Source organism: Heterodontus francisci, chromosome 33 (assembly GCF_036365525.1).
Source record: "Heterodontus francisci isolate sHetFra1 chromosome 33, sHetFra1.hap1, whole genome shotgun sequence".
NCBI lineage: Eukaryota > Metazoa > Chordata > Chondrichthyes > Heterodontiformes > Heterodontidae > Heterodontus > Heterodontus francisci.
In genome coordinates, this window is record NC_090403.1 from 60,104,052 (window position 1) to 60,124,399 (window position 20,348).

A 20,348-nucleotide genomic window follows, 5' to 3' on the forward strand; every position below is an offset into this window, starting at 1 on the left:
TACAGTTACACAGTGAGTGACCCTCACCCTAAATGAACAGTGACTCTGTACAGTTACACAGTGAGTGACCCTCACCCTGAATAAACAGTGACTCTGTACAGTTACACAGTGAGTGATCCTCACCCTGAATAAACAGTGACTCTGTACAGTTACACAGTGAGTGACCCTCACCCTGAATAAACAGTGACTCTGTACAGTTACACAGTGAGTGACCCTCACCCTGAATAAACAGTGACTCTGTACAGTTACACAGTGAGTGACCCTCACCCTGAATAAACAGCGACTCTGTACAGTTACACAGTGAGTGACCCTCACCCTGAATAAACAGTGACTCTGTACAGTTACATAGTGAGTGACCCTCACCCTGAATAAACAGTGACTCTGTACAGTTACACAGTGAGTGACCCTCACCTTGAACAAACAGTGACTCTGTACAGTTACTCAGCTTTCTGTATCCAAAATCCTTTTTGCCATTGAATCAATTGTTTGGTTTCATATACTGTCTTAATTAAGTTATTTTTCCTCTTTTCATGATTGACAGATGTACCCCAAATTTGTGTGAACACGGAGGAATTTGTCTGCAGACATCAGAGAATTTTGTATGTGATTGTGACAGAACGGGATATAAAGGCCCAACCTGCCATAACTGTGAGTAATGGTTTGTGAACTACCTGTAATAATACTCAGTATCTAACCCCGTGCTGTACCTGTCCTGGGAGTGTTTGTCATGGGCAATTTTACTCCCGCTATGATGAGCTGGAACATTTTTCAAAATGTGTAACTTGCAGGAAAGTAGGAGGCTGTGGAGGGAAAAGGGGGAAGGGTGGGGGGGGGTGGTGTGGTTGGGTGCTGGAGGGGCTATGTTTATGTTTATGCCTGGAGTGGGTTCATGACTGTGATTTTCTTTACCTCCCCTTCATACCACTCCATTCCTGCCATTTTATTCCTCCTCCCTCGCATTCTATTTTTAAATCCATTACAAGCCCTCTATCCAGAGTCATGTGATGGGTACAGAAAACTGGGTGTCAGAACTTCAGGGAACTACACCATTGATCCTGATGGGAGTGGTCCATCGAGGCCTTTTACTGTTCACTGCACAATGACAGGTATTCATTTATATTGTCTCTCAGCATCCTCTACTGGGCCTAGTTCTGCTTTGCACCATACATCCTGGCAACCTGTGTCTCAGAACCAGGCATGCCCTGCAGCAGCAGTCACCGGGTCCTGTGTCGGGCATCACTGGGTTATGATGTGCTGTTACCCCAGGATCTGGGCCTGTGTCCCTTGGCTGACACTGGAAGCTCAGTGATTGGAGGGGTGCAATTTCTCGCCCTGTTTGAGCAACACACCAGGTACTGCACCCAGGGTTGGTGGGGAGAGCTTGTTTCTATGCTGGATCGTGGAGGGAGGTGGATCGGGGTGATGGGCTTGGACCTCACTTGCTGATTTTGTGTTGACAGAGGACAAAGCCTGGACAAAAGTTTATCACCTGCAACAGCAAGATACCAGAGTAAAGGGCTCAACTTTGGAGAAACCTTTTGTGGGGCAGATCAAGTATTACAACAACACAGAAGAGGAGATTTCGGCAATAACTCTAGCAGCTGAGTATTGTGAACAAAGTATCTCCTTCTCCTGCTACAGGTCCAGGCTCCTAAATAGTCCATGTGAGTACAGAGACTGTGAGCTAACTCGAGGATCAGTAAGTCAGTGTGTAATAAATCCAGTCTCTGCTGTGAAAATCAGCTGATGGAGAAAGTTCCGTTCTTTAGTTTTAATCCATTCTGTGTCTGATATCAAACTGACCTATTGGCATGGCAGCCAATTCACAGATACCCAGTGGCCTGTCCGTAGCACTGAGTCTCTGTGAGTTCTCTGCCTGCCTGTCTCTGTGAGTTCTCTGCCTGCCTGTCTCTGTGAGTTCTCTGCCTGCCTGTCTCTGTGAGTTCTCTGCCTGCCTGTCTCTGTGAGTTCTCTGCCTGTCTCTGATTTCTCCTGTTAGCTGGGCTGCCCTTCTCCTGGTGGCTGGGCCGTGGATCTGAGAAACATTTCTATTGGGGAGGTGCAAGTCCCGGGATCCAGAGATGTTCCTGTGGGATGGAACGAACCTGCACCGACCCAAAGTATTACTGCAACTGTGACGCAGACTACAGGCAGTGGTGAGTGCAGCTGTGCCGCTGCGAGAGGGGGAACCATCCTGTCTATTATCAAATTACTTCATTCTGTTTATTAAAGACATCAGGAAAGTGTCTCTGTCTCCAGCCCCCTGCCCCCAGGTTTCAAAGAACAAAGATAATTACAGCACAGGAACAGGCCCTTCGGCCCTCCAAGCCTGCGCCGATCCAGATCCTCTCTCTAAACATGTCGCCTATTTTCTAAGGTTCTGTATCTCTTTTCTTCCTGCCCATTCATGTATCTGTCTAGATACATCTTAAAAGACTCCATCGTGCCCGCATCTACCACCTCCGCTGGCAATGCGTTCCAGGTGCCCACCACCCTCTGCGTAAAGAACTTTCCACGCATATCCCCCCTAAACTTTTCCCCTTTCACTTTGAACTCGTGTCCTCTAGTAATTGAAACCCCCACTCTGGGAAAAAGCCTCTTGCTATCCACCCTGTCTATACCTCTCATGATTTTGTACACCTCAATCAGGTCCCCCCTCAACCTCCGTCTTTCTAATGAAAATAATCCTAATCTGCTCAACCTCTCTTCATAGCTAGCGCCCTCCATACCAGGCAACATCCTGGTGAACCTCCTCTGCACCCTCTCCAAAGCATCCACATCCTTTTGATAATGTGGCGACCAGAACTGTACGCAGTATTCCAAATGTGGCCGAACCAAAGTCCTATACAACTGTAACATGACCTGCCAACTCTTGTACTCAATGCCCCGTCCGATGAAGGAAAGCATGCCGTATGCCTTCTTGACCACTCTATTTACCTGCGTTGCCACCTTCAGGGAACAGTGGACCTGAACACCCAAATCTCTCTGGACATCAATTTTCCCCAGGACTTTTCCATTTACTGTATAGTTCACTCTTGAATTGGATCTTCCAAAATGCATCACCTCGCATTTGCCCTGATTGAACTCCATCTGCCATTTCTCTGCCCAACTCTCTAATCTATCTATATTCTGCTGTATTCTCTGACAGTCCCCTTCACTATCTGCTACTCCACCAATCTTAGTGTCGTCTGCAAATTTGCTAATCAGTCCACCTATACTTTCCTCCAAATCATTAATGTATATCACAAACAACAGTGGTCCCAGCACGGATCCCTGTGGAACACCACTGGTCACACGTCTCCATTTTGAGAAACTCCCTTCTACTGCTACTCTCTGTCTCCTGTTGCCCAGCCAGTTCTTTATCCATCTAGCTAGTACACCTTGGACCCCAAGCGCCTTCACTTTCTCCATCAGCCTGCCATGGGAAACCTTATCAAACGCCTTACTGAAGTCCATGTATATGACATCGACAGCCCTTCCCTCATCAATCAACTTTGTCACTTCCTCAAAGAATTCTATTAAGTTGGTAAGACATGACCTTCCCTGCACAAAACCATGTTGCCTATCACTGATAAGCCCATTTTCTTCCAAATGGGAATAGATCCTATCCCTCAGTATCTTCTCCAGCAGCTTCCCTACCACTGACGTCAGGCTCACCGGTCTATAATTACCTGGATTATCCCTGCTACCCTTCTTAAACAAGGGGACAACATTAGCAATTCTCCAGTCCTCCGGGACCTCACCCGTGTTTAAGGATGCTGCAAAGATATCTGTTAAGGCCCCAGCTATTTCCTCTCTCGCTTCCCTCAGTAACCTGGGATAGATCCCATCCGGACCTGGGGACTTGTCCACCTTAATGCCCTTTCTCTCTCAGACTAATCTCTCTGTCTTCTAACAGGAAGTATGACCGAGGTTTGCTGACATATAAGGAGGATCTGCCGGTTACTAAAGTTGTTGTTGGCGACACAAATCGTTCAGGTTCTGAGGCCCGATTTAATGTGGGGCCTTTGCGTTGCTATGGAGATGGTGAGTGTACTGTACCAGGCCTTTTATTGGGCAGTGAGGCGCTCGGGTGATTCCTGTGGCTCCGGCAGAGAGGGTCTCGATGGTAAAACAAAAGCAAAATACTGCGGATGCTGGAAATCTGAAATAAAGACAAGAAATGCTGGAAATACTCAGCAGGTCTGGCAGCATCTGTGGAAAGAGAAACGGAGTTAACGTTTCAGGTGGGATGAAGTGGGGGGCGTGCAGTGTCACTGGATCCCATGTGAAGGGGGGGTGAAGATGGGGGTGCAGTGTCGCTGGATTCTGGGTGAAGGGGGGGTGAAGATGGGGGTGCAGTGTCGCTGGATTCTGGGTGAAGGGGGGGTGAAGATGGGGGTGCAGTGTCACTGGATCCCGGGTGAAGGTGGGGGTGCAGTGTCGCTGGATTCTGGGTGAAGGTGGGGGTGCAGTGTCGCTGGATCCCGGGTGAAGGGGGGTGAAGGTGGGGGTGCAGTGTCGCTGGACCGTAGGTGAAGTGGGGGTGAAGATGGGGGTGCAGTGTCGCTGGACCCTGGGTGAAGGGGGGGGTGAAGATGGGGGTGCAGTGTCACTGGACCCTGGGTGAAGGGGGGTGAAGATGGGGGTGCAGTGTCGCTGGACCCTGGGTGAAGGGGGGGGTGAAGATGGGGGTGCAGTGTTGCTGGACCCTGGGTGAAGTGGGGTGAAGATGGGGGTGCAGTGTTGCTGGATCCCTGGGTGAAGGGGGGTGAAGATGGGGGTGCAGTGTTGCTGGATCCCTGGGTGAAGGGGGGTGAAGATGGGGGTGCAGTGTTGCTGGATCTTGGGTGAAGATGGGGGTGCAGTGTTGCTGGATCCCTGGGTGAAGGGGGGTGAAGATGGGGGTGCAGTGTTGCTGGACCCTGGGTGAAGTGGGGTGAAGATGGGGGTGCAGTGTTGCTGGATCCCTGGGTGAAGCGGGGTGAAGATGGGGGTGCAGTGTTGCTGGATCCCTGGGTGAAGGGGGGTGAAGATGGGGGTGCAGTGTCGCTGGGTGGGGGGTTGTGACTTCTTGGTGATGTTGATGTGCTTTTATTGAAACTGCTGTTTGAGTTGATGTACATCAAAGAGTTTGTTTTTTCCCCAGGGGGATCCTGGAACTCTGCCTCGTTTGTTCATGGGAATTACCTCATGTTCCCGAGTTTCTGTCCGGGCCCCAGTGCTGATATTTCACTGTATTTTAAAACCACATCCTCCAACGGCGTCTTCCTGGAGAATTCAGGATACAGAGACTTTATCCGTCTGGAACTGAAATGTGAGTTTTACTGTTTGAAATTATGGATGCAGTAAAATCAAAATTGAAACATGTCAGGAAAAGGTTCTCAGCCCAAGTAAGGAACTTTTGAAATAAGGTAACAGATTGGATAATGGAGACAAAACACTGAGCGACTGAACAGGCAGCAATAAAATGCTGCAGCAAAGTGAGCAGCTCGACTCGAAGTTCTGTCTCCCCTATCTCTGCCTTTCCTTGTGATTTATAAACTGGGTTTCACATCACATTCTCTCTTGCTGCGATGTACTGGCCTTGTACAGCGAACTCTCCGACAGTCTGGACCTGATAGCAGGCACTGGAAATGGTTCCCACTTGGGTCAGCTCATGACAGCTGACCAAACCCACACCCCCCCCCCCCCAAACCCCCAGGTTCAGTGAGTGACCACCCCTTCCCCGACCCTCCCCCAAACCCCCGGGTTTGCCATGTGACCACTGACCCCAGCCTGGTGTTTTGCAGCAGAGACAGTGGTTGCATTCTCCTTCAATGTGGGTGATGGGCCAGAGGAACTACGGGTGGAAACTGCAACCCCACTGAATGATGATGCCTGGCATTTCCTAGAGGCTGAAATCAATGTGAAGTTCGCTCGTCTACGGCTGGATGAGTTGCCATGGCGAGTGAGGGAGGCACCATCGCAGAGCTATGTGTCGCTGAAGCTGGACAGGCCGCTGTTTGTTGGTAAGTTGCAAATACCTCGACTCAGGTTCCCGTGAAAGAGAAACATCATCTAGGAAGCTGTATGTTTTCGACAGTGAGGATCAGATTCCAGTCTTAGGCTTCACCTTGGGCTTTCGCTGTGGGGAAGGGAAGGTGGTCTGGGGTGGCAGAGGAGGGGGGATTCCTGAGCTGTGGAATTGGCTGGATTTCCTTAGTTAGTTTGACTCCTGCCTGACGGATGGAAGGTAATCTTGACGATGCTGAAATGCCCCCTTTCAAGCTGTCGGTCAGTGCTTGAAAGTGACATTACAGTTGGGAGACCTTTGATAGAAAGATTGTGCTGAGTGTCCTGCCACATTCTTCTATTCCAAACCTTTTGTGCTTTGTTTAGTTTAGTTTAGTTTAGAGATACAGCACTGAAACAGGCCCTTCGGCCCACCGAGTCTGTGCTGACCATCAACCGCCCATTTATACTAATCCTACACTAATTCCATGTTCCTACCACATTATATTTCCCTACCACCTACCTATACTAGGGGCAATTGCTAATGGCCAATTTACCTATCAACCTGCAAGTCTTTGGCATGTGGGAGGAAACCGGAGCACCCGGAGGAAACCCACACAGACACAGGGAGAACTTGCAAACTCCACACAGGCAGTACCCAGAATTGAACCCGCGTCGCTGGAGCTGTGAGGCTGCGGTGCCAACCACTGCGCCACTGTGCCGTTCTTGCTCATTGGTGTATTAATTCTGTTTCTCTTTTGCTAGAAGTCACCCTTTGGGCCGTTAGCTGCTGTTGAGGGTGTCTGAGCTTTAATGTGGTTACAGCCTGTCTCTGTGAGGATCTATGTGTGTAACTCTCACTGTCCAAATGTATGTCACATTCCTGTCACTGTAGCTGAGATTGTTGGTGCTTCATGTAACAGGGGCGGCTGAGTATAGGCTGAACGCGTTCTTTGGCTGCCTACGTGGGCTGAGAATGAACGGAGAAATCCTGGACCTGGAGCGAGAAGCCAATGTGACAGAGGGAGTGAACGCAGGCTGTGTGGGACACTGCAGCAGTCCCAAGATGCTGTGTCAGAATGGAGGGAGATGTGTTGAGAGGTACAGCACCTATAACTGTGACTGCAGTTCCAGTGCCTTCGATGGGCCATTCTGCAATAAAGGTACCAGCTCCTAAACAGATCTGGGTTATCCTGTAACCAGTATCTTTCTCTAGTTTCTCTCCTATCTCCCCTCATTCCCCCTCTCAGCTCATCTTGTCCATGAAACCCACCTCTTGCTCTCTCGACCCTATTCCCACTAAACTGTGACTACCCAACTTTCCTTCCTGGTCCCATCGATAGCTGATACTATGAATGGTTTTGTCTCCTAAGGTACTGTCCCCCTCTCTTTCAAATCTGCCATTATCACCCCTATCCTCAAAAAAAAGTACTTGACCCCTCTGTCCTTGAAAACTACGATCGTCATTTCCAATCACCTTTGTTTCCTCTATTGTAACAGTGACTACACTTCATTTAAGGGTTATGGAGCCAAGGTTGTGAAAGGCAGTACGATATACTTGCAAGTCTTTTATTTCCCTGTCTTTTCCTCTTCAAACTCCCTGAACATGTGGTCATCTCCCAAATCCGTGCCCATCTTTCCTGGAATTCCAACTTTGAATCCCTCCAATCAGGTTCTCCTCCCCCCCCCCCCCCCCCCGCCACCCACCCACAGTATGGAAACAGCTCTTACCAAAGTCACAAATTACATCCTATGTGAGAGTGATAAAGGTAACCTTTCCCTCCTAATCCTTCTCAACCTGTCTGCAGCCTTTGACATGGTTGACCACACCATCCTCCTCCAAAGCCTCCTCACAGTCGTCCAGCTGGGTGGGACGTTAATTTTTGTATGACACCCAACACTACCTCACCACCACCTCCATTGACCCCTCCACTGTCTCTAAATTATCAGACTGCTTTTCCGACATCCAGAGTATGAGCAGAAATGTCATAGGAACAGCCATTGCACTCCTCGCACCTGTTCCACCGTTCAGTGAGATTGTAGCTGATCTGTAAACTGGTCTTTGCCCCATATCCCTTAATACCTTTGGAGAACAGAAAATCTATCAATCTGAGCTTGATCAAGCATGAATCGCTGTTTGGGGGAAGAGCATTCCAAACTTTTACCATCCTTTTGTGTGTCGAAGTGTTTTGCTAATTTCACTGCTGAAAGGTCTGACTGTAATTTTTAGACTGGGTCCTGTAGTGTCTCTCTCTACCCTAGCTGCTCCCCTTAATATCTAGAAAGCTTTGATCAAATCACCCATTAGCCTTCTAAATTTCAGGGATAACACCTAGTTATCCTTGGGGTGCTTGTACATAGTTCCCTGAAAGTGGCAACACAGGTAGACAGGGTGGTGAAGAAGGCGTACGGCATGCTTGCCTTCTTCAGCCCAGGCATTGAGTACAAGAGTTGGGACGTCATGTTACAGTTGTACATAACATTGGTTAGGCCGCATTTGGAGTACTGTGTGCAGTTTTGGTCACCGCACTACAGGAAAGATGTGATTAAGCTAGAGAGGGTGCAGAAAAGATTCACAAGGATGTTGCCTGGTTTGGAGGGCTTGAGTTATAAAGAGAGATTGGATAGGCTGGGTCTGTTTTCCCTGGAGCGAAGGAGGCTGAGAGGGGACATGGTAGAGGTATGTAAAATGATGAGAGGCATAGATAGGGTAGATAGCCAGAGTCTGTTTCCCATGGTAGGGGTGACTAAAACTAGAGGGCATAGATTTAAGGTGAGAGGGAGGAGGTTTAAAGGGGATCAAAGGGGTAAATTTTTCACACAAAGAATAGTGGGTATCGGGAATGATTTGCCTGAGGAGGTGGTGGAGGCAGTAACAGTAGCAACATTTAAGAGGCATCTGGACAGGTACTTGAATGAGCAAGGCATAGAGGGATATGGAATTAATGCAGGCAGGTGGGATTAGTATAGATAGGCATTATGATCGGCATGGACGCAGTGGGCCGAAGGGCCTGTTTCTATGCTGTACGACTCTATGACTCTATCAAATCTCCTCCAAGGAGAACAATCCCAGCTTCTCCAATCTGTCCACGTAACTGAAGCCCCTCATTCCTAGAACCATTCTTGTAAATCTCTTCTGCACCCTCTCTAATACCTTCCCATCCTTCCTAAAGTGCGGGGCCCAGAACTGGACACAATATTCTAGTTGAGGCCCAACCAGTGTTTTATACAAGTTTAACATAACTTCCTTGCTTTTGTACTCTTTGCCTCTATTTATAAAGCCCAGGATCCTGTAAGCCTTTTTAACCACTTTCTCAACATGCCGTGCCGCCTTGAATGATTTGTGTACATGTACTCCCAGGTGTCTGCTCCTTCACCCCTTGGAGAATTGTACCCTTTATGTTATATTGCCAGTCTTTGTTCTTCCTACCAAGATGTATCACTTGGCACTAAATTTCATCTGCCATGTCTGCCCATTCCACCAGCCTGTGTCCTCTTGAAGTTTATCACGATCCTCCTTGCAGTTCAGTATACTTGCAAATTTTTAGTCATTTGCAAATTCTGAAATTCTGCCCTGTACACATAGGAACACAGGAGTAGGCCATTCAGCCCATCAAGCCTGCTCCGCCATTCAATACGATCATGGCTGATCATCCACTTCAATGCCTTTTTCCCACATTATCCCCATATCCCTTTATGTCATTTGTATTTAGAAATCTATCAATCTCTGCTTTAAACATACTCAATGACTGAGCTTCCACAGCCCTCTGGGGTAGAGAATTCCAAAGATTCACAACCCTCTTGAGTAAAGAAATTTCTCCTCATCTCTGTCCTAAGTGGCTTCCCACTTATTTTGAAATTGTGTCCCCTGACTCTAGACTCCCCAACCAGGGGAAACATCTTAGCTGCATCTACCCTGTCTATCCCTTTAAGTATTTTGTAGGTTTCAATGAGATCACCTCTCATTCTTCGAAACTCTAAAGAATACAAGCCCAGTTTCCCCAGTCTCTCTTGATAGGACAGTCCTGCCATCCAGGGAACAAGTCTGGTGAACCTTCGTTGCATTCCCTGTATGGCAATAATATCCTTTCTAAAGTAAGGGGACCAAAACTGCACACAGTACTCCAGGTGCAGTCTAACCAAGGTTCTATACAATTGAAGCAAGACTTCACTGCTCCTGTACTCAAATCCTTTTGCGATAAAGGCTAACATACCTTTAGCCTTCCTGATTGTTTGCTGCACCTGGATGTTGGCTTTTAGTGACTTACTGACATGGACACCCAAGTCCCTTTGTACATCTACATTTTCTAATCTCTTATCATTTAAGAAATACTCTGCACATCTATTCCTCCTGCCAAACCTACAGTTTTCCACATTATATTCCATCTGCCATATCCACTCACTAAGTCTGTCCCATGAAGCCACTTTGCATCTTGCTCACAACACACATTCCCACCTAGTTTTGTGTCATCCGCGAACTTGGAAATATTACATTTGATCCCCACATCCAAATCATTGATATATATTGTGAACACCTGGGGCCCAAGTACTGATCCTTGCAGTACCCAACTAGTCACAGCCTGCCAATGCGAGAATAACCTGTTTATTTCTACCCACTGTTTTCTGCTTGTTAACCAATCCTTAATCCATGCCAGTATATTACCTCCTATCCCATGTGCTTTAATTTTGCCAACCAATCTCCGGTGGAGGACTTTATCAAAAGCCTTCTGAAAATCCATGTATACCACGTCCACCAACTCCCCTTTATCAATTCTGTTAGTAACGTTCTCAAAGCACTCCCAACAGGTTCATCAAACACGATTTCCCTTTCATAAATCCATGTTGACTATGCCCAATCAGATCATTATTATCCAAGTGTTCATTTATCACATCCTTTAGATTTGATGCTAGCATTTTCCCTACTACTGATATAAGGCTAACAGGTCTGTAGTTCCCTGTTTTCTTTCTCCCTCCCATTTTAAATAGTGGGATGACATTTGCTACCTTCCAATCTGCAGGAACCATTCTAGAATCTGTAGAATTTTGGAAGATGATCACCAATGCATCCACTATCTTCATAGCTACCTCTTTCAACACACTAGTTCAAATCATGAATATATATCAAGAAAAGCAGTGATCCTAGTACTGACCCCTTGGAAAAAAACACTATATTACTTTCTCCAGTATAAAAAAACAACCGTTTACCACTATCTGTTTCCTGTCACCTAGCCAATTTTGTATTCATGTAGCTGCTGTCCCTTTTATTCTATATGGGCTTCAACTTTGCTGACAAGCCTATTATGTGACACTTTATCAAACACTTTTTGGAAGTCGACATACACTACATCAACCCTCTCTGTTACCTCATCAAAAAAAGTCAATCAAATTAGTTAAATGCAATTTGCCTTAAACAACCTTCCTTCGACAGCACCTTCCAAACCCATGACCTCCAGCATCTAGAAGGACAAGGGCAGCAGATGCATTGGAACACCACCACCTGCAAGCTCCCTTCCAAGTCACACACCATTTTGACTTGGAACTATATCACCGCTCCTTCACTGTCACTGCATCAAAATCCTGGAACTCCCGTCCTAACAGCACTGTGGGTGTACCTCTCCCACTTGGGTCTTCTCAAGGGCAATTAGGGATGGGCAATAAATGCTGGCCTAGCCAGCAACGCCCACATCCCAGAAACAATTTTTAAAAAATAAACAAATCTATGCTGGTTTTTGTTAATTAATTCACACTTGTCTAAGTAACTGTTGATTTTGTCCCGGATTATTGTTTCCAAAAGCTTTCCCACCACCAAGGTCAATCTGATTGGCCTGTAGTTGCTGGGTTTATCTTTCCACCCTTTTTTAAACATTTGCAATTCTCCAGTTTATGGTCAGTGCCTCCGCAATTTCCTCCCTTGCTTCCCTCAGCATCTCTGGATGCATTCTTTTCTAGTACCTCCTGTATCAATTTTTAGCTCATCCAGTGTCTCAACTCCCTCCTCTTTCACTATAACTTCAGTGGCATTTTCTGCCTTGGTAAGGACAGATGCAAAGTACTCATTTGTTAACTTAGCCATGTCCATTGCCAACATGTGTAGGTGTCATTTTTGGTCCCTAGTTGGCACTACCCCTTATACTATCCTTTTACTATTTATATGCTTATAAAAGACTTTTAGATTCCTTTTTGTTAGCTGCCAGTCTCTTCTCGTACTCCCTATCTATCCCCTTATTTCCTTTATCATTACCCCTCTAAACTTTCTATATTCAGTCAGGTTCTCACTTGACATATTTTTCCCATTAGTTGATGGCCTAGAGAATACACCCAGTAATGCAAAAGTACCTCTATTATTTCTTAAGTCTAATCAACTAGATTGTCCTTGACCCCTCCAGGATATCCTGTCTCTCCAGCACTGTTATATTCTCCTTAGTCAATAATGCCAATCCTTCTCTTTTCTTTGCTTCCTTATCTTTCCTGAACACCTTGTATCCAGCAATATTTAGGACTGGTCCTGCCCTTTCTTGAGCCAGGTCTCCATTATCACCACAATATTATATTCCAATGTGGCTATTTGCACCTGCGGCTCACCAACTTTCCCATACTTTGCGGGTTTACACACATGTGCTGTAAACCTAATTTAGACATCCTTGTATTCTTTCTTAGTCTGACCCCACCTAATACCTTACTATGTCTCACTCTAGTGCTATCTGTCTTTCCCAATCTTCTGTGCAGCTTGTTTCTCCTTTCAAATGCTACACCTCTGCTTTTAATGATCTATGTACCTGGACCACCCTGACCCACCTCCCCAAAGTCTCTCTGGACCTCCACTGTTTCTAGCATTTCCCTATTTAGAAAGTAGCCAGTTCTTTAGGTCCAAAGTGGATCACCTCACATTTTCTTACATTGAAATCCATTTGCCACACTTTACCCATTCACAAGAGAGAATCTTACCATCCCGTCTTGACATTCAATGGCATTACCATCACTGAATCCCCCAATATCAACATCCTGGGGATTACCATTGACCAGAAACTGAACTGGAGAAGCCACATAAATACTGTGGCTACAAGAGCAGGTCAGAGGCTAGGAATCCTGAGGCGAGTAACTCACCTCCTGACTCCTCAAAGCCTGTCCACCATCTACAAGGCACAAGTCAGGGGTGTGATGGAATACTGTCCACTTGCCTGGATGGGTGCAGCTCCAACAACACTCAAGAAGCTCGACACCATCCAGGACAAAGCAGCCCGCTTGATTGGCACCCCATCCACAAACATTCACTCCTTCCACCACCGACGCACAGTGGCAGCAGTGTGTACCACCTACAAGATGCACTGCAGCAACGCACCAAGGTTCCTTAAACAGCACCTTCCAAACCCTTGACCTCTACCATCTAGAATGACAAGGGCAGCAGATGCATGGGAACACCACAACCTACAAGTTCCCCTCCAAGTCATACACCATCCTGACTTGGCACTATATCACCGTTCCTTCACTGTCGCCGGGTCAAAATCTTGGAACTCCCTTCCTAACAGCACTGTAGGTGTACCTACACCACATGGACTGCAGTGGTTCAAGAAGGCAGCTCACCACCACCTTCTCTAGGGCAATTAGGGATGGGCAATAAATGCTGGCCTAGCCAGCGACGCCCACATTCCATGAACAAATAAAAAAAAAACTTAATCTATCGATATTACTTTGTGATTTTATGCTTTCATCTACACTGTTTACAATGCCACTATATGTCATCAGAAATTTTGGATATGTGGCTTTCTTTCCCATCATCTAAGTCATTAATAAATATGGTGAACAGTTGAAGCCTCAACACAGATCCTTGCGGAACACCACCTGCCAATTAGAGTACTGCCCATTATCCCTACTCTCTGGCTCCCGCCACTCAGCCAATTTCCAACCAGGTCAAAAGTTTGCCTTCAATTTATGAGCTTCAACTTTAGCTAACAGTCTCTTATGATCTTTATCAAATGTCTTCTGGAAGTCGATATAAGTAACATGCAGAGATATTCCCCTGTTCACTACTTTGGTCACCTCTTCAAAAATTGCACTCATCTTTTTCAGGCGTGACCTACCCATGCTAGCACATTCTGATTAGCTGAAAAGTTCATTCATCCTATCCTTAATTGCAGACTCTAGTAATTTCCTGACACAGATGTTGGGCTCACTGGTTTGTAATTCCCTGGTTTTCCGCTCTCACCTTTCTTAAATAGCAGTGTGATATCTAAAGGAACAGTTCCTGAATCAAGATCTAGTTAAATATTGGGAAGACTGAAGCCATTGTCTTTGGACCCCGCCACTGACTCTCATTCCCCCTGGTGTTACAACCTTAGTAAAGACCATTCTCTTTAAAACAAGAGATATGAACTCCCCAGAGTGATTAAAGAATGACAAGATTTCAGGTTTTTAGAGTTTTACTATTACTAAACTAAAGATCTACATTAACTAAACTGTACTTAGTAGGTAGCTAATACGCTAAATTACAGAGAAAGATATTTCCCATTAATTTAGTAAAACACTTGAAAACCCCACACCACATTTATAAATTACACAGTGTTCTCATCGAATTGGTATCTTTCCAGTTAAAAGTCCCAAACTCCTCCCAGTTGCAATGGATTGGATCTCCCAGTGTCCTTAAAGCCAATGTCCTTTTCGCTCACATCTTTCAAGCACACTCGACTGGTCTTCTGTTAATAAGGCAATCTCTGGTAACCTGTTGTCTTTTCTCCTCCGCAAATCTTGAGCCTTCTAATTGAGTTCAAATCTTAGCAGCCTTTCGCTGTATCTGTGTTCTGAGAGCAGTTGTTTTCTCTCTCTGGCTTTTCTGAGGCTGCAGTTGCTGGTTTTCGTGCCTGCCTTACAGCCTGTCAGACTTGGGAAAGCCTGTTCAGTTTATCCAGAATCAAAAGGCAATAGTCATTTTCCCTTTACAATATTCAGAGTCCGTAAGTGTGGCCATCGCAACACCACCTGGGCCTTCCTTTGTTTCCAGGTGTTAGCAATTGCCAATGGAATTTGCATTTTTTGAGCCCCTGGCTCCTTGTGAGTCTGAGGGAGTGAAACCCATTGTCCTTCGCGTGTTACAACCTTGTACTCTGCTTTCAAAAGGGTCTTTGATCTGGGTTCCTTGTGTTCAAGGTTAACCAAGACCCCCAACTTGTTTCTGGGCAGAGTTAGTGTGAGGACACATGTCTCCTCTGAATCCTTTTAACACTGCATTAAAGATCACAGTTTTTAAAAACATAATCCTACTACAAAGTCCAGTGTTTATAACGCTGGGCACTGTCTAAGCCTGAACCCAAGATGAGCTTCCTACCATATGTCCGTGCCATTACTAAAACTGCTTTATTTCCTTTTGTAACATTGCTCATCTCTATCCCTGTCTCAGCCTCATGCCTTTGTTACCTCTAGACTTGACTAATCCAGTTCACACCTGGCTGGCCTCCCTGGTTGTACTCTCTGTAAACGTGAGGTAATCCAAAACTCTGCTGCCCATGTCCTAACTCGCGCCAAGTCCCGTTCAGCCATCACTGGCTCCCAGTTGAGCAATGCATCGATTTTAAAATTCTCATCATTGTTTTTAAATCCGTTCATGGTCTCACCCTCCCTTTCCCTGTAATCTTCTCCAGCCCCACAACCATCCAAGTTCCCTGCACTCTTCCAATTCTGGCGTCTTGAGCATCCCCAATTTTAATCACTCCATCGCTGGTGGCTGAGCCTTCCATTGCCTGGGCCCTCAGCTCTGGAATTCCCTCCCTAAACCTCTCCAGCTCTCTACCTTTCTCCTTCAAGATGCTGATTAAAACCTACCTCTTTGACCAAGCTTTATATACGAACATAAGAAATAGGAGCAGGAGTAGGCCATTCGGCCCCTCAAGCCTGCACTACCATTCAATAAAATTATGGCTGATGTGATTGTGGCCTTAATTCTACTTTCCTGTCTGCCCACCCTAATCCTCGACTCCTTTGTCAATCGAAAATCTGTCTAACTCAGCTTTGAATATATTCAGTGACCCACCCTTCACTGCCTTGCGAGGGAAGAGAATTCCAAACACTAATGACCCTCAGAGAAGAACATCCTCCTCATCCCTAATGTTCTCGGGACTGGAGTGAGATTTAGCCATGTTTAGTAAGAGATATGAGACAGTGACAGCATGTTGTTGAAATGATGGCCGGAATTTTACGTTGGGCGGGAGGCCTCGCCCACCAGCCGAAAAGTCAGGGGTGAGCCCTTCTCCACCGGGCCTGGGGATTCAGCCTGAGATTTTTTTCTCCCCAGGCCCTTAATTGGTCTTGGGCGGGACTTCCTGCCTTGCAGGAAGCCCTGCCTAATGGAGCTGCCAGACAATTTTATGACCCTGCCACCAGCCCGCTCGCTGGGGGGGTTTCTAAAATTCCGGCCAATGGATTCTTCTTTATTCTCTTTTTACTTTCACTTTCCCTCTGCTGGCATGGGTGTATATAGCAACCACAAGTGAACAAAATGCTCAGTGCAATTTTCAAAACAATCTCAAAAGATTGCAATCTCTGTCTAAAATGGGAGACCCCTTAATTTGAAACTGTGCCCCCCAATTCTAGATTCTCCCACTAGGGGAAACATCCTCTCACATCCACCCTGTAAAGACCCCTCAGAATCTGTTGTTTAGATCACCGCTCATTCTTCTAAATTCCAATGAGTATAAGGCCAACCTGCTCAACCTTTCCTCATAAGACAAACCCCTCATCCCAGGAATCAGCCTAGTGAACCTTCTCTGAACTGCTTCCAATGCAAGTATATCTCTCCTTAAACAAGGTGACCAAAACTGTACACGGTACTCTGGTTGCTTTTAGTCACCTGTCCTAATATCTCCTATGTGGCTCAGTATCATATTTTGTTTTATAATGTCTCTGTGAAGCACCTTGGAATGTTTTACTAGTTTAAAGGCACTATATAAATACAAGGTGTTGTAATTGACTTGGTTATCCTGGAACCTCTAGTTATACTGTAAAAGAACAGGTTATACTGAAACATAAAAATAGAAAATTTACAGCGTACAAGGAGGCCATTTGGCCCATCATGTCTGTGCAGGCTGAGAAAGAACAATCCAGCCTAATCCCACTTTCGAGCTCTTGGTCTGAAGCCCTGTAAATTACAGCACCTCAGTGCACACCCAAGTGTTTTTAAATGCATTGAGGTTTTCTGCCTCTTTCTCTCTTTTCCCCCCCCCCCTTTCAGGCAGTTGGTTCCAGACCCCCATCAACCTCCGGGTGAAACAAATTCCTACTTAATTTCCCTCTAATCCTTCTGCCAGTTACTTTAAATCTATGCTCTGGTTATTGATCTCTCTGCTAAGGCGAATAGGGTCTTCCTATTCACTCTATCTGGACCCGTCACAATTTTATACACTTTAAGTAAATCTCCCCTCAGCCTCCTCTGTTCCAAAGAAAACAACTGCAGCCTTCCCAATCTTTCCTCATAGCAAAAATTCCCCATTCCTGGCAACATCCTCATGAATCTCCTCTGTATCCTCGCTAGTGCAGTTACATCCTTCCTGTATTGCGGTGATCAGAACTGCACATAGTACTCTAGCTGTGGCCTAGCTGGTGTTTTATGTAGTTCCAGCATTACCTCCCTGCTCTTATACTGTATACGCCTTGGCTAATAAAGAAAGGAAAGTATCCCATATGCCGCTTTAACCACCTTATCTACCTGTCTTACTACCTTAAAGGATCTGTGGACATGGATGCCAAGTCCTTCTGTTCCTCTAGATTTCTCAGCATCCTACTATTTATTCTGTATTTATTGCCTTGTTTGCCTTCCCCAAACGCATTACCTCACACTCCAGCTTGAATTCCGTTTGCCACTTTCCTGCCCATTTGACCAGTTCATTGAAATCATCCTGCAGTCTACAGCTTTCTTCCTCACCATCAACCACACAGCCAATTTTTATATCATCTGCAAACTTCTTAATCGTACCCCCAGATTTAAGTCTAAATCTTTGATATATACTCCGAGTAGCGAGAGACCCAGTAATGAATCCTGCGGAACCCCACTGGAAACCATCTTCCAGTCACAAAAACATTCGTCGACCTTTACCCTTTGCTTCCTGCCTCTGAACCAATTTTGGATCCACCTTGCCACTAGCTATTGGAATCCATGGGCTTTTACATTTCTGATCAGATTGCGTGTGAAAGCTTGCTAAAATGCATGTCAACTACATCAAATACACTGCCCTCAACGACCCTCCTTGTTACTTCCTCTAAAAATTCAATCTTGTTGGTTAGTCATGACCTTCCCTTAACAAACCCTGACTGTCCTTGATTAATCCACGCCTTTCTTAACAATGACTTATCCTGTCCCTTTATTTTTTTCTATTAATTTGCCCCACCATTAGGCTGACTGGGCTGTAATTGTTAGCATGATCCCTTGTTCCCTTTTTAAATAACAGTACATTAGAACTTACCCTGCACCACACCTGTAGCCAGAGAGGATTGGAAAATGATGATCAGAGCCTCCGCTATTGCCTCCCCTGCTGCTATTGCAGCCTGGGATATATTTCATCTGGGCCTGGCAGTTTAACCACTTTAAAAGATGCTATACCCCTTAATACTTCCTTTCTCACTGTGTTTGTCCCATCCAGTATTTCACACTCAAGCATTTCACACTCCACCTCCTTAACTACAATGTCTGCAGCACCCCTTTAACACACCGATTATACCACAAAAGACCTGGTTACACTTTACAGACCAGGTCTATTGAGAGTCTGCTTTCTGACACAAAGTAATCCCTAGCCTGTCAATTTACTATTAATGCAACAAATTGAATGAGAAAAGAGCACATTTGGGAAGAGTCTGATAATTCACAAAAGGACAAATCCCAGGAAGCATCCCTTCACATTTAGTTGATTGTAAACAGTGAGTCCTGTGAAAATTCCTGCTGCTCATTCTGTTTGTAACTATGATCTGTCTGTTTCCAGTTATTGGTGGGTATTTTGAGCCTGGAACCTACGTGCGTTACGGTTTCCAGTCACCATTTACAGCCGCAGCAAGAGCGTTTGCAAATATGATGATTCCACTGAGTCAGGATTTTAACTCAACCAGTGAGGAGATTGTCTTCAGTTTCAAAACATCGCAGCCACCAAGTGTCCTCATGTACATCAGCTCCTACTCCAGGGATTATCTAGCAGTGATCATCAAACGTGATGGTAAGGCAACGGCCATGTCACTGCAACTGCACACACGATAACACACCTTACAATATTAACATGTCTGTACACTGGTTATGCAGCTGCACACAGATTAACACACGTACACCATTAACACACTTATATGCCAGGTTTACACAGCCAGGCATAAATGTTGATACATGTGTACACGATGTTAACTCATCTGAGTATTAATGCATGTATTAGCACATCATAGTGTAATTTGGCCTTGTCTGATTTTCTATTCCCTTCAGGTCAATGGAATGGACAATCAGTCACAGTGAAGAGGTGACCAATCACACTGCTCAGTTTAAACCATCACTCAAAGTTCAAATGGCCCCAGTGACACACTTACACCAATATTTTACACCAATATTTCCTTCTCTTGAGACAATTGGCAATGATAAAAAGTTGCTGAATTAGAGAATTGTATATTTTCCTAGGCCCAACCATCTTCAGCTGCTTCATCAATGACCTTCCCTCCATCATAAGGTCAGAAGTGTGGATGTTCGCTGATGATTGCACAATGTTCAGCACCATTCACGACTCCTCAGATACTGAAGCAGTCTGTGTCCAGATGCAACAAGACCTGGACAATATCCAGGTTTGGGCTGATAAGTAGCAAGTAACATTCCCACCACACAAGTGCCAGACAATGACCATCTCAAACAAGAGAGAATCTCACCATCACCCCTTAATGTTCAATGACATTACCTTCGCTGAATCCCCCACTATCAACATCCCAGGGGCTACCATTGACCAGAAACTGAATTGGAGCAACCACATAAATACCATGGCTACTAGAGCAGATCAGAGGCTGAGAATTCTGTGGCGAGTAACTCACCTCCTGACTCCCCAATGCCTGTCCACCATCTACAAGGCACAAGTCAGGAGTGTGATGGAATACTCTCCACTAGCCTGGATCGATGCAGCTCCAACAACACTCAAGAAGCTCAGCACCACATGCTTGATTGGCACCCCATCCACCACCTTCAACAGTCACTCTGTCCACCACCGACACACAGTGGCAGCAGTGTGTACCATCTACAAGATGCACTGCAGCAATGCACCAAGGCTCCTTCGACAGCATCTTTCAAACCCGTGACCTCTAGCACCTAGAAGGACAAGGGCAGCAGATGCATGGGAACACCATCACCTGCAAGTTCCCCTCCAAGCCGCACACCATCA

The 20,348-nt window shown here is 45.8% G+C and overlaps 1 protein-coding gene across 1 annotated transcript in view; it reads left to right on the forward strand.

The window, feature by feature from the left end:
• The window catches only part of cntnap1 (contactin associated protein 1), a 109,066-nt gene that overhangs the window by 75,947 nt on the left and 12,771 nt on the right, over positions 1-20,348 (forward strand). The window contains exons 9-17 of the mRNA XM_068013083.1: positions 542-648; positions 984-1,106; positions 1,461-1,664; positions 2,000-2,156; positions 3,899-4,026; positions 5,129-5,296; positions 5,772-5,990; positions 6,897-7,136; positions 18,933-19,160. Of these exons, the coding sequence (XP_067869184.1) occupies positions 542-648; positions 984-1,106; positions 1,461-1,664; positions 2,000-2,156; positions 3,899-4,026; positions 5,129-5,296; positions 5,772-5,990; positions 6,897-7,136; positions 18,933-19,160 (1,574 nt within the window). The remainder of the gene's footprint in view (positions 1-541; positions 649-983; positions 1,107-1,460; positions 1,665-1,999; positions 2,157-3,898; positions 4,027-5,128; positions 5,297-5,771; positions 5,991-6,896; positions 7,137-18,932; positions 19,161-20,348) is intronic.